General features: G+C 43.2%; 1 protein-coding gene across 1 annotated transcript in view; it reads left to right on the top strand.

Moving 5' to 3' along the window:
• TSPAN5 (tetraspanin 5) overlaps window positions 1-26185 on the top strand; it is a 205394-nt gene that overhangs the window by 113807 nt on the left and 65402 nt on the right. The window contains exon 3 of the mRNA XM_044302279.1: window positions 12332-12478. Within this exon, the coding sequence (XP_044158214.1) occupies window positions 12332-12478 (147 nt within the window). The remainder of the gene's footprint in view (window positions 1-12331; window positions 12479-26185) is intronic.

Raw genomic sequence — 26185 nt, 5'->3', positions numbered from 1 at the left:
CTACAGGACTCAAAATAGAAACTACTGGTTATTCTGAAATGGAGTTTTCCAGATTTTTGTCTAATAAACGAATTCAGTATATAGTGCAACAAACCAATTTAAATGCTGAACAGTTTTTTGAGCAAAATTTTACTTCATTTAATGGAAGGGACAGCAAGTGGAAACCGACGAGTGCTCCTGAAATAATAATAAAAAAAAGCTATTAGAGTTTACTATAATTAAGATAGATGAGGGTCTGACTCTTGAGGCCTTCACTAATTCCTAAAGTGAAGAAGCTGTGGCCTCTTCAGCAGGAGCTGATTTGTAATATTTAGAACTTTGTCTTGAGTAACTCTGCCAAAAATCCAGAAGGACCACTTTGCTTCATTACTGTATCCTTTTCATTCTAGTGATAAGTGGTGGTCCCACCGATCTTAGCAATACGTCAAAACCTGTCATAGTAAACTTGTCTGAGTTGCATGTAGCATGTTATAGAGCAGGAGAAGCTGAGCAGATTCCTATATAGTGTTGTTTGAATCCAATGGATGTTCCTATCGGTTATTGACATCTTATGACTGTCATAAACGTATACTGTACAATCTGTTTACACTTGCTTGCTTTTCATTGAGGTGCATTTGGAAAGTACTGCTTAGGGCCTGTTCACATCAAATCTTTAAATCTATATTGGAGGTATACGTCAGAAGGTCTATGGGGAGGGAAAGGAAAAGGAGGGAGGAAGTGCAGAGAGACCAGACAGTACAGATGCTTCAGCAGATTCAGCAGTTAATAGTAAGTGTTAGATCTCACTCCCAAGTGCTTTATTCACATCTACTAGTGCTTCTCAATAAATTAGATCATCAAAAATGTATTTATTTCAGTAATTCAATTCAGAAAGTAAAACTCATATTCTATAGATTCTTTACACATAGAGTTATCTATTTCAATCATTTATTTATTTTAATGTTGATGATTATGGCTTACAGCTAATGAAAACCCAAAAGTCAGTATCACAGAAAATTTAAAACATCGTGAAAACTTCAATCTTGTAGACTCATGGTGTCACACTCTAATTAGCTAATTAACCAAACACCTGCAAAGGTTTCTAAAGCCTTTAAATTGTCCCTCTGTCCAGAGGACAGTCATTGACATCCTCCAAAAGGAGGGTAAGCCACAAAAGGTTGTTGCTAAAGAAGCCGGTTGTTCAGAGTGTGGTAGAAAAAGGTGCACAAGCAATAGCGATAACTTCAGCCTTGAAAGGATTGTCAAGAAAAGGCCATTCAAGAATTTGGGGGAGATTCGCAAGGAGTGTTCTGCGGCTGGAGTGCTTCAAGACCTGCCACACACAGACGTGTCCAGGACATGGGCTACAACTGTTACATTCCTTGTGTCAAGCCACTCATGACCTAGAGACAATGTCAGAAGCATCTTACCTGGGCTAAAGAGAAAAAGGACTAGACTGTTGCTCACTGGTCCAAAGTCTTTTTTTCAGATGAAAGTAAATTTAGCATTTTATTTGGAAATTAAGGTCCCCAGAGTCTAGAGGAAGAGTGGAGAGGCACACAATCCAAGTTGCTTGAGGTCCAGTTTGAAGTTTCCATGGCCAATGATGGTTTGAGGAGCCATATCATCTGCTGTTGTTGCTCCGCTGTTATATCAAGTCCAAAGTTAGAGCAGTTGTCCACCAGGAAATTTTAAAGCAAGTTCATGCGTCCCTCTACTGACAAACTTTATGGAGATGCTGGTTTTATCTTCCAGGAGGACTTCCTGTACCTGCCCACACTGCCAAAAGTACCAATACCTGGTTTAATAACCATGGTATCACTGTTCTTGATTGACCAGCAATCTCACCTCCCCTAAACCCCATAGACTGGACATAGATTTCAGTAGGCCAACATTTCTGTATTAAAAATAATTTTTATATTTGTGAGATACTGACTTTTGGGTTTTCATTAGCTGTAAGCCATGATCATCAACCTTAAATGAAATAAATGACTACATAGATCACTCTGTGTGTAATGAATCTATAATATATGGGTTTCACTTTTTGAATTCAATTACTGAACTAAATAAACTTTTTGATGATATTCTAATTTATTGAGATGTACTAGTGTATTGATCAGTAGTCACTCTATGATGTACTCCATGCTGATTCTGAGTGAGTGAGAGACAGTCAGGAAGCAGAGTCTGCAATCTCCTTGTGTAGTTTGTAGGGATCAGGTAGTTTCCACCAACAAGATCTGGGAAGACTAAGGGCTGTTTCACACGAGCGAGTCCATTGCGGGAATCGCGCTCCGTGTGTGAGTGTGATCCTCTGCTCCGGACTTGCAGGAGCGCACGGCATTATCATAATTTATAATGCTATGTGTCTCTGCATGGCCCTTTTTCCACAGAATCATACTGACATAAAGCTGTCACTATGATTCTGTAGAAATAAGGCCAAGCAGAGACACATAGCATTATAAATCATGATAATGCCGTGCACTCCTGCAAGTCCAGAGCGGATTCCACACGGAGTGTGATTCCCGCAATGGACTCGCTTGTGTGAAACAGCCCTAAGAATTACAGATGCAGCATGGAAAGGAGAAAACTGCTAAACGTGGCAGACACGTGCCATATGATGGCCAGATATAGTGCTATCACTCATGTATACACATTGTGGAAAGTTATTTTGAAAAGTCATGTGATAGTTTAGGCAAGTTTTGTGCCTCTCCCTCTCCCATAAACTGCCCATTTTTCTGTAACTCTGCAGAAGCACCACCCCCTTCCTGGCTTCTCGGGAACCTTTTTCGACGGTTTTCCCGGGACTGCTGTTAAAGGGAGTCTGTCAGCACATTTACCCCTTTTTAACAGTTCCCATAGCGTATAAAGGTACCGTTTTAATCATCTGTGTTGCGGCTACAGCGCTATGGGAACTGTTAAAAAGGGGTAAATGTGCTGACTCCCTTTAACCGTGTACTTATATAACATTACAGAATACCTTTATTTTCTGCCTAAGCATGCAGAATTCAGCCAGATACTTCCTCGCAACAGGCTACTTTCCGATTTGTCCTGCAGCAAATCTCACCTGTAGAAAAACGTTTCTGCGGAACTGTACCGCAGTGCTATTCCCATTGAAGTGAATGGAAGCAGTGCAGCATTTACCAGCACTGTCCTTTACACAATGGGGAGAGCTGTGAAGTGCCCGCACTGACTTCTGACGTCACAGCTAGTGCAGAACAGTTGATTGGCAGGACGTGTGGATTGTCAAACCTCAGATATTGATGGCCTATCCTGAGGATTGGTGGTCAGTAGTAAAATTCTGGGATACCTAGTAAAAACTTGATGGCACTGTTAATTGGGCTCCCAGACAGTGATTTCTGGAAGAGTTCCTGAGCCCATGCACTCATTTCCAGTACAGAGTCATGTCTGTTTTAATGCCGCCCAAGGGCCCATAGATCATGAGCACCTAATATTGACTGTCAGCCTTGTCCCTTCTGCATATGGTTTTCTCCAGGTTCTCTATACCCAGTGTTTCGCAGATTGGTGAACCTCAGCCGTTCTTTACTTCTAAGAGAAGCCTTCTTTGCTTCTGCCTCTTTAAAGAGGTTGTCCGGGCTTTTAATATTGATGACCTATCCTCAGGATAGGTCATTAATATCAGTTCAGCACCCCCACCGATCAGCTGCATGAGCAAGATGGCACGCGCAATGCGCACATGCTGTCTCCCGTCACTCTTCCTCTTTGCCATAGACAGCAGTAGTGAGCAGGAAGAGAGACGGGAGACGGCACTTGCACACTGCGCGTGCCGTCTCCTCATACAGCTGATCGGCGGGAGTGCTCGGTGTTGGCCCCCCGCCGATCTGATATTGATGACCTGTCCTGAGAATAGGTCATCAATAGTAAAAGCCCTGAGAACCCTTTTAACATGCTCTTTTTATACCCAGTCATAATTGCTATTTGCTCTTTTGGCGGTGTTATTATTAATACCACTAACTTTTCCAGCCTTTTATTGCCCCTGTCCCAACTTTTTTGGGATGTGTTACTGCCATTAAGTTCTAAATGAGTAAATATTTTTTTTTTCCATAAATGGTAAAGTGTCTCACTTTCAACATCTGCTATGTGTTCTATGATCTATTGGGAATACAACATGGGTCTGTGATATTTGCAAATCATTCAGATTCTGCTTTTAAAAATGTAGAATGTTATTCACATGGCAACCGCTTTAGGTGGTCCTCAGAACACAAGATAGCTTGAGTTTTATGTACTGGCTGAAGGGTTCATCGCCTATGCTTAGCTATGAGATCTGTTATTCTAGAATTTTATACAAAGAGCTGTATTACGGATCTGTTTTCTATGTAGCTGTAATAGGGCTTCCATAGAGGTGCATCAGCTCTCTACTGTACCCCTCTGAGTCTGCCTCTGATAACATACCGAGACATAAGAAAATAGTGCCACGCTCCATCATATTCAGTAAAACCTCTGTACAAAGTCATACGGAGACTGTGCAACACGAAATCTTCACGAAAAGATGCTGAAAGTCAGCAGATAATAGTCTAAATCTGCCCATTTGGCCATCCAAAACCTTTAGTGTATTACTACATGGCCAGATATCACAAGCGTCCAGAAAGCTGGCACAGCTGCTCTACAAAGTATTTTTATTATGCATCTTTACTATTGCTTGGTGGTTAATGAGCCCTTTAGGCAGTAAAACCTGGATGCCAGTCTGTTGTGGGCATGTGGTTTTCTGCATGTTTAATACAATATGCGACCCATTTTCACAGCTTTATTATTCTCACTCGGACTCCCGTGTAGATGATGCTCTTTGTGTCAGATTTGCAATCGCTGAAGAGCACTTACTTCTTGTAATGCACAAAACAGTTATCACAGCGGGCAGTACACATTTTCCAGTCCAGTGGTGCAAAGAGTTTAGTTGAAACAAAAAGTGACCAGATGGATCCCTCTTAGTGTAATATTACATTGTTTGAAAAAAATTCAACCAAGCAAACAGAAGATTTTGTTCTGAACAAGTAAAATATTAGCAGATATGCTTGAAAAATACAAAAGACCTATCTATCAGATCTTGGACCTAGAGCAATCACATTACAGGATCAGTTGGAATCCCCCTCTGGAAGCATAGATTGTGCTATATGTGTCCTCATGTGTCCTCAACCTCTTGGTAAGCAGGACAGATGTCCTCTGCCTTTCATGGTAAGTGCAGTACCATAGCTGACACTACCAGTATTTGCAAGGCAAGAGGAAGGGGGCTCCATGATGACATAATCAATACAAACCTCCTTCTTCATCTTCTCTGTTTTTGGTCTTTTAGAATGGCAGACACCATTTTGAGCAGTTTGTGCAGGATAGATCCCAAAATTTTCAGATTCACTGAAAACCAAAGATACCGACAGATAGCAAGCTAGCTAGATAGATGTAACAGGAGTAGAGGGTCATCAAGCAGCCTCTTCTCCCACTGTACACGTGGTCACCAGAACAACATCCTGGCCAAACAGCCAAAATAGATAGATGACTCAATGGATGTATTACTTGCTTAAATATCCGGCAGTTCATGAATTTCACAGATTTTGTAGTGGGAAATATTAAAAAGATGGGTTTACAATACATCATAAATTTACTTATTTTAGGGATTGAAACATATATTTTATAGGTACTTGTGCTCAGCTGGGGCTACTGTATGATAATATACTGTATCAGTTTGACCAGAAAATACGGACTCCATTTGTTGGTAAATCAAAAAGATGTCAATAAGAAACAACACAAGATGGAAGGTAAAGCATCAGCAGTACATTTCTAGGCACAGTAACACCGTGGCTCCTGGAAGCTTTGCAGGTCTGAGTGAAGTCACATCAGTAATTCAATTGCAAGTAATACTCTAAAACTGTGGTGTAAAGACCTCTTTACACATGCCCATGTAAAGAGGCCTTTAGTATATTATCTATTATCAATACAATGAACCTAAAAGAGTCTTTAGTATATGATTGGTAGAGGTCCAAGACCCGGGACCCCCGAAATCAGCTGTTTTAAGAAGGCAATGGCTCTCCTGTGAGCACTGCTGCCTTCTTACAGATTACCAAGCAGTGTACATTGTATAGCGGCTGTGCTTGGTATTACAGCTCAGCCTCATTCAGTTTAATGGGCCTGAGCTGCTCCTAGACCACATGATCCATGAACATGTCGACACTCTCCTAGGAAAAGCAGAGAGAAGGCCATGGCACTCACAGGAGCACCACTGCCAGGGCCGGTGCAACCATATAGGCAAACTAGGAGTTCGCTTAGGGCACCAGCCTGCTGGGGGCGCCCTGGTGGGCTCCCCCTGACTGGGGCTGCAGCCCTGGGTGAGCGGCTCTTGAGCCGCCCCCAGCGCCATTACAGGGGGGCCAGGAGGTGGAGGTCCTTTTTAAATATGGCAGAGCATGCATCTGCTTACCCTGATGGTAGGTGCCTGCTTTGCCAGTAAATTACCGGAGGAGAGGAGATGGGCGGCAAGGGAGGCTGTTCTAGCAGCTCCCCACTCCTCCCTTGCGCGCCCTCTGTGATGCCGGAATATGACGTCATTCCGGCCCCGGCATACTAAACGGCGTGCTGGAGGACTGAGGAGCTGCACCACACTGGACCCCAGGGAGGTGAGTGTTTAAGTGTTTGACTGAGTGAGTGTCTGCCTGTGTATTTATGTCAGTGAGTGAGTGTATGTATGTCTGTCTTTCTGTCAGTAGATGTATGTGTACACAACCAAGAGATGTTAGGCTAGAGTGTAAGAGAATATGTGTGTACATAGATAGGCGTATAGGCCCCCTGAAGAAGCAAGGCGAAACGCGCGTCGGGCAAGGAGCCATCACGCTATCCTCTCTGGTCAGTATAGGTTACCACGGTCTATTGCATTTGAACTGCCGTTTGCAGGCGGATCAGCATCTGCTCACTGGTGTTAGCTTTATTTGCTGACTGCTCTGCAATCATAGTGCGACTTTATGTTCTTATATATTAATGACCTCTGGTGGTGTAATATGGATGTTGTGCTTTTTGTGCAATTATTATTGGGATCCTTACCACTTATTGCATTAGCTTAGATAATAATCGTCCTATTACCCCTTGTACCATCTTACCTATCAGATATATCAGCTTTTGGATTGGTTGGGTGGCTCCATGCACTTGTCACTTTATACTCCTGCACTTTTTACCATTAATTGAAACCGCCATATATGTAATTATTATTGTATTTTTCTACTAATAAAGAATTATCAAATATATATGTGTGTGACTTTTTAGGTTCTCAGTAGATGTATGTGTGTCTGTCATTGAGTGAGTATGTGTATGCTTGTCAGTGAGTATATGTGTGTGTTTGTCTGCCAGTGAGTGAGTTTCTGTCAGTGAGTTTCTGTGTGTATGTTTCAGTGGGTAGTTGTATGTCTGTCAGTGTGTGTCTGTCTGTCAGTGAGTGTATGTGTGTCTGTCAGTGAGTTTCTGTGTACGTCATTCAGTGCATGTCTGTCTGTCAGTGTGTGTGTGTGTCTGTTAGTGAGTGAGTGACATGAGGGGGCGGCAAAATGGATCTTTGCCTAGGGCGGCAAAAATCCTTGCATCGGCTCTGACCACTGCCTTCTCAAACAGCTGATCAGCGGGGTCCAGGGTGTCAGACCCCCACCAATCAGATACTGATGACCTAATACTGACCTAGGAAAACCACTTTAACTTGGCTCATTTCCACATCACACTCATTAGGTCAAGTTTAACAGGAAAATTAATCCTTTTTTTTAAAAGGGTTATATCCATTTGAAAGAGGGCATTACCACTAACTTTTAAATACCCACTTAAAGGTTTTGTATCAAGATATAAAGCTATTCCCAATCTACAGGGTGGAGGATAAGCATCTGATGAGTTGAGCATGTGTGTTGCTACTACATTAATTCTCTATAGAACTACAGGAGATAAGTACAGTGCTCAGCACTCAGTGCAAACCCTTTCCCTCAAACCTTATGGTGCTATAGAAAGTGCCAGCCTTAAAAAATACTGACTTTAAAGGGCTTGTGCCCCTTCGGGGCTTTGGCACCCCCATCCAGGGGCAGATTGGCCATAGACCCTACAGGGAAATCTCCCAGTGGGACAATGCCCAGGGGGCCACTGAAGCCCTCTTGATGGCTGCAGGCCAGGTACATATTGATCTGATGCTCAATGGCCGCAGGTGCCCTTTTGAACTGAACTGTATTACTGTCCTTATAATGGTGATACAGTTGAATACTGTGGTGATGACGGAAGTGTTTTGTACTGTCCTGTAGTATTTAGTTCTGTTGGGGCGGTATTCTGTGCTGCATTACAGTATTGCAGTCCCCGCCCACTTCGGTTGTCTCCGCCTACTTGTTTTGGCCTGGCTTCTGTCAGTTTGAACCCACCTACAACATGGGGCCACTTTAAAGGGAACCTGTCACCTCTACTATGCTACCCTCACTGAGAGTTTCTAAATGTTCATTGTGTTCCCCTAAACATATAAATTACACTTTTAATTTCATTTGCAGACGAATTCAATAAGTATTATGCATTTTTGTACTTCCTGCCTTTTATGCAAATTAACATAAAAGAGTCATATCTTACTTGTGTGACCAGAGAAGAGTCATATTTTCAAGCTCTGACTCATCTCAGGTTAATTTGTGTATGTATCAAATCGTTTTTTTTTTTTACACAAAGCACAGAGAGCTATGGGGACTGGGTATTGCGGATGTGCTAGCGGCCATCATGTCCTCAGCTCTATACCCAAAATCCAGGTGACAGGTTCCCTTTAAGTTCCCAATCTGCCCCTGCCTCCATCTTTGCTAGAGCTGCAAAGGGAAGCATACTTACCTGCTTCTGGAGACTGACACTCGGCTCCTTCTCTTCCTTCTGATACTTACCTGCTTCCAGTCGCTGACCGCATTGGTGACCTCACAGTTCAGATAAAAACCCGTCTGTGGGTATAGTATTGCAAAGGTGGTATAAGGAAAATCAGTAGTCAGACTACCACCCTTAAAATGTAGCCTTTATTATGTACCAAATAACCCAATTAATGATATATAGAAAAGATGAAAAAAATCATAAATTTAACTCAGCGTTCTGAGACGTAGGTAGGCAGGTATGGGCCAGATATTGCTGGTCCTATATCTTTCATGCCTGCCTATAAACGGCCCTGATAGCCACCCTGATAGGGGCAATCCCGTATCAGGAACCTCCTGAGTGCCCTGGGATGGCCCTGAATATGGGATACAGCTACCAGCTTATATATGCTGACCAAGAGAACCGTCACTACACTGATGAGTAGCTAAAAATAATAAAAAAAGAAGACTAAACTTACCTGCCCCATATGCGTCACGTGACCATTTGACATAAAACAATGTGAGCAGGTCATCCCTTCGCTGCAGCCAGGTCAAAACCTGACGTGTATGTCCTGGGAGCCGGGAAGGGAAGTAGCCAGGAAGCGGATAAGTATGCTTCCCTGCTTCCTTTCGCTGGTCTGCCAAAGGGGGGGAGGTTGCCAACCTCCCTTCCTTTCCAAATGTTAAACGTACATTAAAGAGGACCTGTCACCACTCCTCACATTCCTGTTTTAATAGCTCCATGTCTGTGCCATTCCTGTATTATTTGCACTAGAAGTTATGAATGGATTGCTAGCAGTCTGCAGTAAGGGTACAGAGGGGAGGTAACCAGTTGGGGGGGGGGTGTACTTGCACAGACTGACTCTATCCAATCAGTGCTGCCATTGTCAGACTGTGCAGGGACACCGCTGCATTTCCAGTTTGAATTGTGACTCTATGCCATTGACATTACTGTACATTGACAACAGTACTCATTATTGCATACTAACCTATAAATTATCTTGTAAGATTTCCCTCCTTTCATTCCTATTTTGCTTTTTGTCTTTCCCACCCCATGTCACCATGGTTCATTTTCCTGTTTTGTATGATAATATTGCCTCTTCTTGACATGTGGACCTTGTTCTATATTTTATTTTATTTTTTATTTATTTTTAATCAGTGAGTTACAAAAAATAATAGGAAGCTAATTGACTTTTGTTTCTGGACTGAAAGGAGGACTCGTAGGAGTTTATCGTCCAGGGTTGCAGGAGTTGCAGTTGCACATGGGCCATATTGGGACCAAAGGCCCATCTGCAAGATGAGAAGACACAGCACACATTGTCCTGTTACAGATTTTACATTCAGGCCCAGGTACTTCAAGTTATACCTCAGGAGAGCCAGGTTGTCAGAAGTAGAACAGTGCTCAACCATGCAAACAGATCTTGTGCTAGTTGAATTCAAACCTGTGGTCCCAGTGATAATGTAAAAAATCCAAGCAATGCTTAAAAACGAACCATTAATGATTACATTTGAATAGCATGTACATGGGTGGTACACCAGTACTCTGGAGCTTGCATTTATGTATTTTTCAGGTATCCTCTACAATTGTATTGGTCACACATTGTTTGGTTACAATTCTGCCTTAAATTGTGTAAAAAAAAAAACTGGGATACATGTTTTGCACCGTGCTTGTTATGTGTTTTAGGCGCATTTTATGCCTTGTTCGTGGGGCCTGGTTTACGGAAAAAGGGAAGTGACCTAGCTGGAAAGAGGAGTTGCACCAAACCTTTGATGCTACATTTTGCCACAAAGTAACCAATGCTTAGGTTGTCCAAGGCTACTTTCACACTTGCGTTTACATTTTCTGGTATTGAGTTCCGTCATAGGCTCTCAATACCGGAGAAGAACGCTTCTGTTTTGTCCCCATTCATTGTCAATGGGGACAAAACGGAACTGAAGAAAACGCTCCAAAATGCATTCCGTTCCGTTTGGTTGCGTTCCCATGTTGGAGAGCAAACCGCAGCAATCTGCGGTTTTCTTTCCGTCCTGGGATGCCGAGCAAAATGGATCCTGCGTGACCCACAATGCAAGTCAATGGGGATGGATCCATTTTCTTGGACACAATAGAAAACGGATCCGTCCTCCATTGACTTTCAGTGGTGTTCATGATGCATCCGTCATTGCTATGTTCAAGATAATACAACCGGACCCGTTCATAACGGAGGCAGGCGGCTGTATTGTCAGTATCGTAAGTGTTTTCGCTGGACCCTGCCGGATCAGGCAAAAGCGCAAGTGTGAAAGTAGCGCCTTACGCTAGATAAAAGTATCTAAAGATGCACCAAATGTATCATGCAGAGTGGGCCACTGTGATGAATCTGGTACATCTGTAGACTGTCTGGTTTATGTTCCCACTGTCTAAATGTTGGATAGGTTTACTAAATCTGCCCCATTCTTCTATTTCTTTTTAATTTTCTTGTTTTTCTTCATAGCTCCTCTCACAGCTGTAAACTAACAAGAATCTAAGCTAAAAATATTTTCCTCCTCACTTTCTCCTTCATGTGTTTAAGTATTTATGGAACTGTCAGACTTCTTTTTTTAAAGGCTTTGAATGGTGAATATAGTTTTGGCTGACTGCACTTTTCTGAATTTAGACTGCAGGAAAGTAATGAGGTGTGAGTGAAAGACATGGATCTTTAGCAGTTTAAACTCCGCATTTACTCTCCAGCACTCTTTGATATTCAAGATGACTGTCAGCATAGAAACAGGATTCATAAGTAGTATTTTCCTTCTTTCCATCGTATATGGGTTATTCAGATCGGATGATGTGAAGTATTAACTTGTATTAACTGTCTCTACATGATAAATGTCATTTGCTGAAGTAAGACAACCCCTTTAATGCCGAGCACCATAAAGCAGACAGCTGCAAAGAGTAGTATCGGAGATAACGCTCATATCAGCCATTTAATCCCTTATTTGCCAAAGCCTATAGCAACTACAGCATCTAAGAGGCTAGACAAAGTGTGGAGGCGTCGCCTGTCACTCCATTGGCACCCGTGTGATGTGGTAGCAGTGTGTGAATAGATTGCCATACAGCTGGGGGGTCTAACAAAGCCCCCGGGTCTATCATACGTGTAAGGCTCTTGAGCCCTGCCAAAGGCAAGGACTAATAGGATGCTAGTCATTATACTGTAGTGACACAAACAAATGTTTGCATGTTTAGGTCCCATAGTGGGGCAAAAAAAAAATCTAAAAAAAATCTGTGTTTGGAAAAAAATGTAATGTCTCTCAGAATGTAGAGTCACAAAATATGTTTTTAAAATGCAAAAAAATAAAAGAACAATGGTAAAACTACAGTTTTTCATTCTCCATCACAGAAAATCGTAAAGGTTATGAATCTTAGAGTGCAGTGATAAAAAACAAAATAAAAAATGAAATGTCTTCAAGGACTGGGGTCCATTTTGAGTTTCTCTACGAGGCCCTGTGATTTCTTTGTACAACTTTGGTGTAAGTAAACGGTCTTCTGTCTTTTTTCTCTGCAGGGCGTGCTTTCCAACATCTCCTCCATCACGGACCTTGGTGGGTTCGATCCTGTCTGGCTCTTCCTGGTTGTGGGAGGCGTGATGTTTATCCTAGGTTTTGCTGGCTGCATTGGAGCTCTCCGGGAAAACACTTTCCTCCTGAAATTTGTAAGTATACTTTAGTGGCACTTGATTGAACCACCATAGTAGAACAGGTCATTTTTGGTAATTATTCCAGTAACGAACAGTAACAATACACACAGCAAACAGTAAGATATTAGCTGGGCGAAGCTGGCCCCGCTTCAATCGGCACAAACAAAAACTCCAGTGTGCTTTATTTGTGCTGCAAAAGCCCTTTATGTTATATGGATGTGCTGTGTACATTCATATCTCAGTATGATGCATATCTTTGAAGCATGGTAATACATCTAATGGCGGTCATGTACTATCAGCCGTACAAAAGTTTTTGGCATAAAAGTCGTAAGCAGAGTTTTTACACCATGCTCGTGAACTGCCAGTGACTCGTCATAAATTAGGTGCATTCTATGGCAGCTCAGGGAGGACTCAAAGACTGTTGGAAAACACTGAATGTCTTAAGCTGGGCAAAGCTGGCCCTCCTTCAATCGGCACAAAAAAAAACTCCAGTGTGTTTCTTAGTGCTACGTTTGTGCTGTTTTGTGCCCCAAAATAAAAGAAATTCTGTTTTTATTTGAAAGATAATAGCAATTGTTTGTTTCAAGATGATAACATCACCAGCCCCCCTACAGCAGCAAAAAGACATGAAACCTGCTGGATGGTTAGTGCCACGTTTGTGCTGGTTTGTGCCGATTAAAGAGGACCTTTCACTAGTTTAAAAACTAAAAACTAACTATATCAGTGGGCAGAGCGGCGCCCAGGGGTCCCCCTGCACTTACTAGTATGTCTCGGCGCCGCTCCGTTCGCCTGGTATAGGCTCCGGTGTCTGCAGCTCCCTCTGTTGTACTGGGCGGAGTACTTGTTTGTACTGGGCGGAGTACTTGTATTAGGATTGTCCCTTGCTGCAGCGCTGGCCAATCGTAGTGCACAGCTCATAGCCTGGGAGTCCCAGGCTATGAGCTGTGCGCTGCGATTGGCCAGCGCTGCAGCAAGGGACAACCCTAATACAAAAACTCTGCCCAGTACAACAGAGGGAGCTGCAGACGTGCTGGTTTGTGCTGTAAAAATTTACATTTGTGCTGCTTTTATTTGTAGGATAATAGCAATTGTTTTTTTTTTTTAAGATTATGACATCACCAGCCCCCCTGCAACAGCCAAGAGACACGAAACCAGGCTGGTTGGTTAGTGCTGCATTTGTGCTGTAAAAAATATCATTTGTGCTGCTTAAGGCCTCATGCACACAACCATTTTTTTTTTTTGCGGTCCGCAAAAATGGGTTCCGTAGATCCGTGTCCGTTTTTTCTTCCGTGGGTCTTCCTTGAATTTTGGAGTATCCATGGACATGAAGGAAAAAGTCGTTTTGGTGTCCGCCTGGCCGTGCAGAGCCAAACGGATCCGTCCTGACTTACAATGCAAGTCAATGGGGACGGATCCGTTTGACGTTGACACAATATGGTGCAATTGCAAACGGATCCGTCCCCCATTGACTTTCAATGTAAAGTCAGGGTATATTTTAACTTAAAGCGTCCCCATCACCATGGGAACGCCTCTATGTTAGAATATACCATCGGATTTGAGTTAGATCGTGATAACTCAGATCCGACAGTATATTCTAACACAGAGGCGTTCCCATGGTGATGGGGACGCTTCAAGTTAGAATATACTAAGAACTGTGTACATGCGGCACCTGAGGGGTTAATTGTGAATATCATAGCCCCCTGTAAGAGATCAGGGGCTGCCATGCAGCAGGGGGCAGACCCCCTCCCTCCCCTTATTACATTCATTGGTGGCCAGTGCGGCCCCTCCCCTGTATTAAATTTCATTGGTGGCCAGTGCGGGCCCCCCCCCCATCATTGGTGGCAGTTCCGATCGGAGTCCCAGTTTAATCTCTGGGGCTCCGATTGGTAACCATGGCAACCAGGAGGCTACTGCAGTACTGGTTGCCATGGTTACTTAGCAATTTTAGAAGCATTATGCTTACCTGCTGCGCTGTCTGTGACCGGCCAGGAGCTCCTCCTACTGGAAAGTGACAGGTCTGTGCGGCGCATTGCTTAAAACACAGACTGTCACTTACCAGTAGGAGGAGCGCCCGGCCGGTCACAGACATTGCAGCAGGTAAGTATAATGCTTCTAATATTGCTAAGTAACCATGGCAACCAGGATTGCAGTAGCGTCCTGGTTGCCACGGTTACCGATCGGAGCCTCAGCGATTAAACTGGGACTCCGATCGGAACTCTCCTCTGCCACCAATGATGGGGGGGAGGGGGGAGGCCACACTGGCCACCAATGAAATTAATACGGGGGGGGGGGGGGCACACTGGCCACCAATGAAATTAATACAGTAGAGGGAGGGAGGGGGGGCCACACTGGCCACCAATGAAATTAATACAGTAGAGGGAGGGAGGGGGGGCTGCCCCCTGCTGCCTGCCAACACCTGATCTCTTACAGGGGGCTATGATACGCACAATTAACCCCTCAGGTGCGGTGGATTTTCCGAGTTTTCAACTGACCCATTGAAAGTTAATGGGTCCGCAGAAAATCACGGAAAACGGCACAACGGACACGGATACACACAACGGTCGTGTGCATGAGGCCTTATTTTATGAACTCCATTAACAGGGCAGAAGCATACTCTCTTTACACAGGTAGTAAGACAAGTTAATATGGACTGACATCACTTGAGGTAAGAATGATTATAGCTACAGCCCAAAAAAATTAATACTAACTATCAAGAAGTAGAATAGTAAAATGTGTCAAACATTTTTATTCTACAAATCATTTTACAAACTGCAGATCACAAAGTTTTCATGAAAATCAATGACAAATGAAGAACAAATAAACCAAAACATAGACATATCATAGTGACCGTCACTATGTCGCCCAGAAGAAGGGACGTCATCATCTTAAAAATAAAAAAATATTTCTATTATCTTACAAATAAAAGCAGCACAAATATAAATTTTTACAGCACAAACCAGCACAAGTGTAGCACTAACCAACCAGCCCGGTTTTGTGTCTTTTGGCTGCGGTGGGGGGCTGGGTGACCTTTGCTGACCTTTCAATAAATGGTTAATAACTCGAAAACGAAAGGAGGTAGAATGTAGATTTAAATGGCACAAACGTAGCACTAACCAACCAGCCTGGTTTCGTGTCTTTTGGCTGTGGTGGGTGGCTGGGTGACCTTTTAATAAATGGTTAATAACTTGACAACGAAAGGAGATAGAATGGAGATTTAATCGGCACAAACGTAGCACTAACCACCAGCAGGTTTCATGTCTTTTTGCTGCTGTAGGGGGGCTGGTGATGTAATCATCTTGAAACAAACAATTGCTATTATCTTTCAATTAAAAGCAGCAATTTTTTTTATTTTGGGGCACAAAACAGCACAAACGTAGCACTAAGAAACACCCCAGTATTTTTTTTTTGTGCCGATTGAAGGAGGGCCAGCTTTGCCCAGCTTAAGACATTCAGTGTTTTCCAACAGTCTTTGAGTCCTCCCTGAGCTGCCATAGAATGCACCTAATTTATGACGAGTCACTGGCAGTTCGCACGCATGGTGTAAAAACTCTGCTTACGGCTTTTCTTATGCCAAAAACTTTTGTACGGCTGATAGTAAATGACCGTCATTAGATGTATTACCATGCTTCAAAGATATGCATCATACTGAGATAGGAATGTACACAGCACATCTGTAGAACATACAGGGCTTGATGGGACATCACACGTGCTATTTGGTCACATAGGAAAAATGGGGCAGTGGAGTCCAAATTGAAAAAAAAAGTATAGTCTAGATGTACATGAGGTAAGCAAATACATGTGCATATCTATTAAAAAACATAATAATCCTGGAAAACCCCTTTAAGGAACCATATCTTTGTCGTTTTTGCTTGTGTTTCCCACCATATTTTTTCTGTGTCAAAATGGGCACATCTTATGGACAAGATGTTATTTCCAATTGTCAATGTATTCATCCATTTCCAGGAGCAATATCATAGGACGGACACAAATCGGACTCCTAAGAGAAGATGTTCCAGAATTGTTATTTCATGGGGAATACAAGTAGTTACTAAAGCAGTGAGGAGAGCTGGAGGTTCCTTTTTGAAGGGACATGTCCATCAAAACTATCAACCAACAGGAGAATATTCTACAATGGTTTTCAGTATTTGCATTTTTTAAGTCACTCCATGTCTTTACCTTCTACTGTTTCTGAACTTTTACCATGGCAGAGAGTCTCAGTTCACACTTTTTGTCAGACCAGGATGGAGTGAGGAGTGGTTACTCAATTAGAGTACCAAGCCTCCTCTATGTTATCCCAGTAGAGTGGCTGCGAGGGTTTCTCACAGTATACTGATCAATGCACTTCTTTTCTGTTTGCCTCTTTATCTAGTCCTTTCAGAGACCAATGTCATACTGTCACCCCAATTCTACACCTACTATTACAATGAGGATTACCTTGCAGACACACCCTTCCCTGTACAGGAGAGTTATAAATTCACATTCCTTTTCTCACCCATTGAGAACTTTTGTCTCTTTAAGCTGCTGGTCACATCTCGTTTTTGCTGTACGTCAAGTGGATACGTTTGTAAACAGAAAAAACGTAGACACGTATGGCTTGACGTACCCATAGATTTTAATTGGGCAATTATTTGTCATTGTTTATGTTTCTGTCCTTTTTTTTTTTTGCAGGACAGAATAACGTACGCTTTTCTGTCCTGCAAAAAATGTATAGAAAGGTATCCTGTTTTTTTACATTACAGTGAATGGAAGACGGATGTAAAGTAATACAATATGTTTCCATCCATTAAACATATCCATTTTTATTTTTTTCAGATAATGCCATCAAATCTTAAAATCTTTATTTAAAAAAAAAAGTTTTTTTGTTAAAAAAAAATCGGACACAAACATATTGAAATGTATGCATATCTGTCAAATGTATACGTAAAAAAAAAAAAAAAAGCATAGATAAGGCCACTTTCACACTAGTGTTTTAGTTTTCCAGTATTGAGTTCCGTCATAGGGGCTCAGTACCGGAAAAAACTCTTCAGTTTTGTCTCCATTCATTGTCAATGGGGCCAAGATGCTCCAAAATGCATTCCGTTCCGTTTAGTTGCGTTCCCACACCGGAGAGCAAACCGCAGCATACTGTAGTTTGCTTTCTGTCCTGGGATGCGGAGCAAGACGGATCTGGCATGACCCCCAATGCAAGTCAATTGGGACGGATCCGTTTTCTCTGACACAATCTGCCAAAATAGAAAACGGATCCGTCCCCCATTGACTTTGAATGGAGTTAATGACGGATCTGTCCTGGCTATGTTAAAGATAATACAACCGGATTAGTTAATAACGGATGCAGACGGTTGTATTGTCAGTAACGGAAGCGTTTTTGCTGAGCCCTGCCGGATCCAGAAACACTAGTGTGAAAGTAGCCTTACCACTCTTTATACTGTATGTCTAAACATATCTGCCTGACGTACAGCGAGAGATGTGAACAGCACCTAAGATTACTTCTCCAGAAGGACAGAATTTTATATTTATTTTTCAATGGTTTACGACTGTTAAAGTTCTAACAAAAAATCTTTTGTAAGAATAATATGGCTCATCTATTGTAGAGGGGGGTTTTCTACACTGGGCTTGAGGATGTGTTTAATTTAGGTGCAAACTCATCCCAAATTAACAGTGTCCTCCAGCAGTGTGGGCCTACAGTGAAACCTACGCCATCTTGTAGCTGGCGTAGATTTCATTAATCATTTACACCAGAAAGCGTCTTTTTGGAAAGATTGTGATGAAGAAACACCAATCGCAACACAATTTTGTGGTTTGTGACTTTTTTTACCCCAGTTTCTGCCGCAGCGGTCATACAAAATTGAGTTTAAAAAATATCTCTTCTGATGGAAGTGTCTCTGTTTGCCACAGAGTTGTTATAAATACCTGCAAGTTAAATACAATTCTAAAATACAAAGTTCTCAGATCCATGAATCTTCTGCAAATTTCCAAGGTTACTATCACAGCTCACCAACATAGCTTGAAGTGCAGGTCGTCAAAAAGGATCTTACAATGCTGAACGACTGGCTTGCACATCTTAGGGGGGGCTTCACATCACGTTTTTACCATCCATTTAACATATACATTGGGGGAAAAAGGATACAACAGCATAGCACACCACGCTTTTCTATCCTGTAGAGTGCGGTAAAAAACTTATGCCATAACCCAGCCATCTGTGCAGAAGTGGCTGTGTCCGTGTAAGCAATGACTACAATGTGGTGCTCAGTGGGGCAGAACATCATCTTCTTTAGCCCTCAGGCACATGTTCGTAGTTCCATTCCGCGTCCGAGCCGCATTTTTGCGGATTGGATGAGGGCCTATTCTGTTCAATTTTGTGTGCTGTCTGCATCTGCACGTCCATTTCACAGCTTTGCAAAAAAATGGAACATTTCCTATTCTTGTCAGTTTTATAAAAAAAAAAAAATGGTGCCTTGCACACGGCTGGGATCCGTGTTTTGTGGATCCATGACTTGTGGACCGCGAAACACTGACGTGAGCATGTGCCTTTATTCAGATTAGCAAGGGTCCAATGGGGTCGGAGCTGACTGAATAAAGTCTTGGAGAAAAACCTTAAATAAGTTTCTTCATATTGGACCAGAAGCCAGTAAGGCAATGTTTGCAGCTCCAAAAAGTTTGGATTTTGATCTTCAACTGTTACGTCCTAATTAAAAAAAACATCTTTCCTGATATGCTGTATATTTGAAAAGTATCAAAATAAAGGGGCACAATTAGTAAGACATTTTAGACGCCGTTCTTAATAAAGGCCCATAGCTGACGGAGGATCCGGCCTCTATAACTTCAGCATATCCTCCGAAAGCTTCCTAGCTGGGTTACATTTAGACCTTTTTGGTGAATGAGACGGGCCTGCCTGTCCGTCCCCTTCCCCATCCACAATTTTAGACCGGAAGCGCCGCTATCTGCGTATTTCAGCATAGTAAATGACCCCCCAAAGTGCTTAAAAGTGTGACATTGAGTGTTCACTTTGCATAGAAATCATATGCACTGTATCAAAATGTGATCCCATGAAACTTGAAGAGAAACAGGCTAGTGGAAGCCATAGGTCAGATCTAGTGAAAGAAGGCACACAGATGGCTGTCTACAGTTATGGAGCTTGAATCATTCATAGTAAAATGATATGGTAGCCTGAGAAAGCATGCTGTAGCTTGGCAGGACTACAGAAGTCAGTGCTATGCATTACCCAGTGCACTGTGCTGCACAAGACGTGTCTCTGCCAATACCAGCCTAGTGGCCTTATATCAGACAGCTGCTGTCATAGTGCAGAGTATAGCTATCACTGATTCTTCTTATTAGTATAAGGCAAAGTGGAATGTACTCTGTGATGGATTTAGAGTGCACACTAAAGATCTGGCATATGTGAGTGAAGCCTAAGGTCACTTTCACGCATGCCGTATATTGGGCTAAGAAAGGTGAGTCTAAACAAGGAAGAGGTACAGAGGATCTTTCCATTTTACTTTTTGTTTGCTTATGTTCCACTTCTGGTTTTGGCTTACAAATACTGATGGGAAATTTTGACCAAAATGCTCAAGTGTGGCCTTAACCCCTTTCCGTTGCAGAACTTTTAAGCTTTTTTATTTTCATTTTTTTTTTTTTTCTTAGTCTTCCAACACCCAAAACGCTTTTATTTTTCGGCTCCCATAGCAGAATAAGGCTGATTTCACACGGGCGTTGAGGGAAAAGATGCGGGTGCGTTGCGGGAAAATGCACGATTTTTCCGCACAAGTGCAAAGCGTTTTAGTGCGTTTTGCACGCGCGTGAGAAAAATCGGCATGTTTGGTACCCAGACTCGAACTCGGACTTCTTCACAGAAGTTCTGGTTTGGGATCGGTGTTGTGTAGATCATGGTTATAAGGGAAAATAATAGCATTCTTAACCACCTCAGCTCCCCTAGCTTAAACCCCCTTAATGACCAGACCACTTTTTACAATTCTGCACTACACTACTTTCACTGTTTATTGCTCGGTCATACAACTTACCACCCAAATGAATTTTACCTCCTTTTCTTCTCACTAATAGAGCTTTCATTTGGTGGTATTTAATTGCTGCTGCCATTTTTACTTTTTTTGTTATTAATCAAAATTTACATTTATTTTTTTTAGCAAAAAAAAGACATTTTCCACTTTTCAAATAAAACTACATTTCTATATACATTTTTCTCTAAATTTATTGTTCTACATGTCTTTGATAAAAAAAATGCAATAAATGTATATTTATTGGTTTGCGCAAAAGTTATAGCGTTTACAAACTATGGTAAAAAAATGTGAATTTCCGCATTTTGAAGCAGCTCTGACTTTCTGAGCACCTGTCGTGTTTCCTGACGTTCTACAATGCCCAGACAGTAGAAACACCCCACAAATGACCCCATTTCGGAAAGTAGACACCCTAAGGTATTCGCTGATGGGAATAGTGAGTTCATGGAATTTTAAATTTTTTGTCACAAGTTAGTGGAAAATTATGATTATTTTTTTTTTCTTACAAAGTCTCATATTCCACTAAGGGCTGTTTCACACGAGCGGATGCCGTGTGTGGCATCCGCTCCGTGAAAGAGTGCCAAGACCCGATGCAGACTGCAGAGCACGGAGCATTAACATGACTGATAATGCTCTGTGCCTCTCTGTGACCTCTTTACTATGAAATCACAGTTGTCACTGTGATTTCATAGTAAAGAGATCACAGAGAGGCACGGAGCATTATCAATCATGTTAATGCTCCGTGCCTCTGCATTCTGCATCGGGTCTTGGCACTCTTTCACGGAGCGGATGCCACGCACGGCATCCGCTCGTGTGAAACAGCCCTAACTTGTGACAAAAAATAAAAACTTCCATGAACTCACTATGCCCATCACGAAATACCTTGGGGTGTCTTCTTTCCAAAATGGGGTCACTTGTGGGGTAGTTTTACTGCCTTGGCATTTTAGGGGCCCTAATGCGTGAGAAATAGTTTGAAATCCAAATGTGTAAAAAATGCCCTGTGAATTCCTAAAGGTGCTCTTTAGAATTTGTGCCCCTTTGCCCACCTAGGCTGCAAAAAAGTGTCACACATGTGGTATTGCCGTACTCAGAAGAAGTAGGGCAACGTGTTTTGGGGTGTAATTTTACATATACCCATGCTGGGTGAGAGAAATATCTCTCTAAATGTCAACCTTTCCCATTTTTTTATACAAAGTTGTCATTTTATAGAGATATTTCGCTCACCCAGCATGGGTATATGTAAAAGACACCCCAAAACACATTGCCCAACTTCTTCTGAGTACGGCGATACCACATGTGTGACACTTTTTTGCAGCCTAGGTGCGCAGAGGGGCACAAATTCCTTTTAGGAGGGCATTTTTAGACATTTGGATTCCAGACTTCTTCTCACGCATTAGGGCCCCTAAAATGCCAGGGCAGTATAAATACCCACATGTGACCCAATTTTGGAAAGAAGACAGCCCAAGGTATTTCGTGATGGGCATAGTGAGTTCATGGAAGTTTTTATTTTTTTGTCACAAGTTAGTGGAATATGAGACTTTGTAAGAAAACAAATTTTACGCTAACTTGTGACAAAAAATAAAAGCTTCTATGAACTCACTATGCCCATCAGCGAATACCTTAGAGTGTCTTCTTTCCAAAATGCGGTCATTTGTGGTGTGTTTGTACTGCCCTGGCATTTGAGGGTCTCTGCAATCATTACATGTATGGCCAGCATTAGGAGTTTCCGTTGTTGTGTTCCGTTCTGCAAAATGGGGTTCCGTTGTTCCGTGATCCATTTACGTTTTTGTTTCCGTGTGTCTTTCTTTATTTTTGGAGGATCACCAGACATGAAGGAAAGTAAAAAAAAGTCTAAGTCAAGTTTGCCATGCAAATGATAGGAAAAAAATGGACGCGGACGACAATCTTGTGTGCCTCCGCGTTTTTTCACGGTCCCTTTGACTTGAATGGGTCCATGAACCGTTTTCCGTGAAGAAAATAGGACAGGTTATATTTTTTTGACGGACTGGAACCACGGATTACGGACGCGGATGACAAACGGTGCATTAGCCGAGTTTTCAACGGACCCATTGAAAGTCAATGGGTCCGCAGAAAATCACGACAAACGGAACAACGGACACGGAATGAAACAACGGTCGTGTGCATGAGGCCTTATATTGAGCATACGGGTAATGAGATTTATTTTTTCCGTTCAGCCTCTGGGCTGGAAGAAAAAATGAACGGCACAGATTTCTTAATTCGCATCGATCAATGTGGATGAAAAAATCTCTGCCCAAAAAAAAAAAAAAAAGGGGGGGAAAGGCGTCTGCCAGGACATAGGAGCTCCGCCCAATATCCAAACCCACTCAGCTCGTATGCCCTGGCAAACCCGATTTCTCCATTCACATCAATCGATGTGGATGAATAAATCATTGCCGGGTTTGTTTTTTGTTTTTTTTATATACAAAGTGTTTGCCAAAGCATATGAACACTGCCCCTCAGCTCATAAGCCTCGGCAAACATATCTTTTTTTACTGCAGAGGAGAAATTACGTCTTGCAGCGCCGCATACACTGACTTTTGTGTAATCTGACAGCAGCGCAATGCTTGTCAGAATGCACATCAGTGCTGCAGCTGGTTCATCGGTTGGTCCACCTAGAATAAAAAAAAAAAACAGGCCGCAATGCAATAAATTTATTAACATGAACTTTATAATAACATATGAACAGAACATTATGAACTTTTGGAACAGAACATTAATAACTTTTTTGCTTACCGGTGATTTATTTAATTTTTTTTTTGCTTTATAGGACAAACCTCTCCTTCCCCATGGGACAGTGTGCAAAGCGCAAATCGCCCAGAGATGTGGCAAAGTACATTATGCACTTTGTCCCAGGTGAAAGGAGAGGTTTGCAGCAGCTGTGAGTGAAATGGCCCTAAGAGCCCTGTGTGCCTGTCCTGTGTGACGCAATCCCTATGCTAAGTGTACCTGTGTGTGGTACTTCCGGAAACACACCCCTAAGCATAGGGCAGGGTGGTCAGGGCAGTCAGGACAGAAATAGCGGGTGTCACGCCTTATTCCACTCCTGCTACAGACACAACATCTTTTTTTCGGGGTGGCGGTTGCTTTGAGGTACCAGCAACGACACTGGGGAAATGCCGCTCGTGTAGACGGCTCACTACACTGGTGGTTGGGGCCACGGAACCTCCTGGATACAGGAGGTTCTCGATGATCTCTTCCTGAAATTTAAGGAAGGATCTTGTTCTCCCAGCCTTACTGTAGAGAACGAAACTATTATACAGAGCCAATTGAATTAAATATACAGACACCTACTTATACCAGCGTCTGGTTCTGCTGGAAAGTAAATAGGGAGCCAGCATCTGGTCATTGAAGTCCACCCCTCCCATGAGCAAACTATAGTCGTGGACCAAGAGGGGCTTTTCAATGACTCCGGTTGCTCGATCAATTTGGATTGTCGTGTCTGCGTGAATGGAGGAGAGCATGTAAACGTCACGCTTGTCTCTACATTTCACCGTGAGCATTTCTTCGTTACACAAGGCAGCACTCTCCCCCCTTGCAAGACGGGTGGTAACAAGCAGTTGGGGGAAGCCCCAGCGACTAGGTTGCGCGGTGCCACATTAGCCAATCTGTTCTAAAAACTAATTCCTGAAGAGGGGCACACTTGTGTAAAAATTGTCCACATAAAGATGGTACCCCTTGCCAAATAAGGGTGACACCAAGTCCCAGACTGTCTTCCCACTGCTCCCCAGGTAGTCAGGGCAACCGACCGGCTCCAGGGTCTGATCTTTTCCCTCATAGACTCGAAATTTGTGCGTATAGCCTGTGGCCCTTTTACAGAACTTATACAATCTGACCCCATACCGATGTATGGTATGGGGATGTATTGTTTGAAGCCAAGTCGCCCGGTAAAATGTATAAGGGACTCGTCTATGCAGATGTTTTTCTCAGGGGTATACAAATCTGCAAATTTGGTGTTAAAGTGGTCTATGAGGGGCCGAATTTTGTGGAGCCGATCAAAAGCTGGGTGGCCTCTGGGACGAGAGGTGCTGTTGTCACTAAAGTGCAGGAAACGCAGGATGGTCTCAAATCGTGTCCTGGACATGGCAGCAGAGACATGGCATGTGATGAATTGGGTTCGTTAACCAATATGACCGCAATTCATGCTTTTTTGTTAGGCCCATGTTGAGGAGAAGGTCCAGAAAAGTTTTAATTTCGGAAACTTGGACGGGTTTCCACCGGAAAGACTGGGCATAAAAGCTTCCCGGGTTGGCGGCTATAAATTGAGTGGCATACCGATTTGTTTCTGCCACGACAAAGTCCAACAGCTCCGCAGTCAAGAACAGCTAAAAAAAAAAACAGTGCCGATCCGATCTGAGCGGTCTCAACCCGAACTCCAGACTGGGCGGTGAAAGGGGGAACTACTGGTGCGGCTGAAGTTGGGGGCTTCCAATCAGGGTTTGCCAGAACCTCAGGGACTCTAGGGGCTCTACGGGCCTGTCTGTGTGGTGGCTGCAACGGGGGAACTAATGCACGTGTCACTGTACCAGCTTCAACTGCTCTTCTGGTGCTCGCCACTTCACCATGTTGTACGGCAGTGCTGGTACTAGGTCCAGGATGGCCTGCGCTGCTGGTGTATGCCTCACCACGTAATCCGACAGCGCCAGCCCCACTCTGCTGCCCTTGAAGCGGATCCTGCGCAACCTGTGGTCTAGCAACACGGGGCCGGGTACGCCTGGTGGTATCAGGGACCTCAACCTCCTCGTCCGAACTTTGGGTCAGACTGCCACTGCTTTCTACAGGTTCGTATTCTGACCCGCTGGATTCGTCAGATGAGGGTTTTCTTTCCTCATCCGACTGGGTCAGAAGCCTGTAGGCCTCTTCAGAAGAATACCCCTTACTTGCCATTTGGTCAACTCAATTTAGGGGGTATTCCCTGAGACTACCCAAGAAAAAAAGCAAGCCTGTCTTACAAATGGGAGGCTAGCGAAGTACCGGAAGCCGCTGCGATTGATAAAAAATATCCAAACTTTTTTTTGGGGCACTGCGGTGAAGCAGGGGTTGGGTGAACGCACGTGTGGGCGACCGATCAGACCTGATCGGGCAAACCCTGCGTTTTGGGTGAAGTGCGAACTAAGGTGACACTAATACTATTATAGATCTGACTGTGATCAGCGAATCAGTGACTGCGGTGCGGTGGGCTGGGCGCTAACCGACGCTAACTACCTAACAAAGAGGTCTAAACTATCCTAAAACCTAACCGTCAATACTAGTGGAAAAAAAAAAGTGACAGTTTACACTGATCACTTTTTTCTCTTTCCCTAGTGATTGACAGGTGTTATCAAGGGGTTAATTGGGGTGATGGTAGGTGATCTGGGGCTAAGTGTAGTGTTTGGTGTCTGCTGGGACCAACCGACGAAAAGGACCAGCAGAGGAGCACACAAGCCATTTAACACCTTATATTTATAAATCTAAGGTGTAATATGGCTTCTGATTCGATTTTTTAAAAGTCACCAACCTGCCAGCGCTGATCATTGGCTGGCAGGCTGGTGACAAAATACTCATTTAACGATTCCCGGCCTGCACTGCGCAGGTGTGGGCCGGCTCTGACCGAAATCACGCGTCTCGCGAGAGGACGCATCGTTGCGTCCAGGAGGAACAACAGGGCCGCTGCCAGGACGCGATCCTGCGTACAGCGGTCCTGTAGAGGTTA

Source organism: Bufo gargarizans, chromosome 1 (genome assembly GCF_014858855.1).
Source record: "Bufo gargarizans isolate SCDJY-AF-19 chromosome 1, ASM1485885v1, whole genome shotgun sequence".
NCBI lineage: Eukaryota > Metazoa > Chordata > Amphibia > Anura > Bufonidae > Bufo > Bufo gargarizans.
Note: the sequence above shows the minus strand (reverse complement) of the source record. Positions and strands in the feature narration are given on the sequence as shown.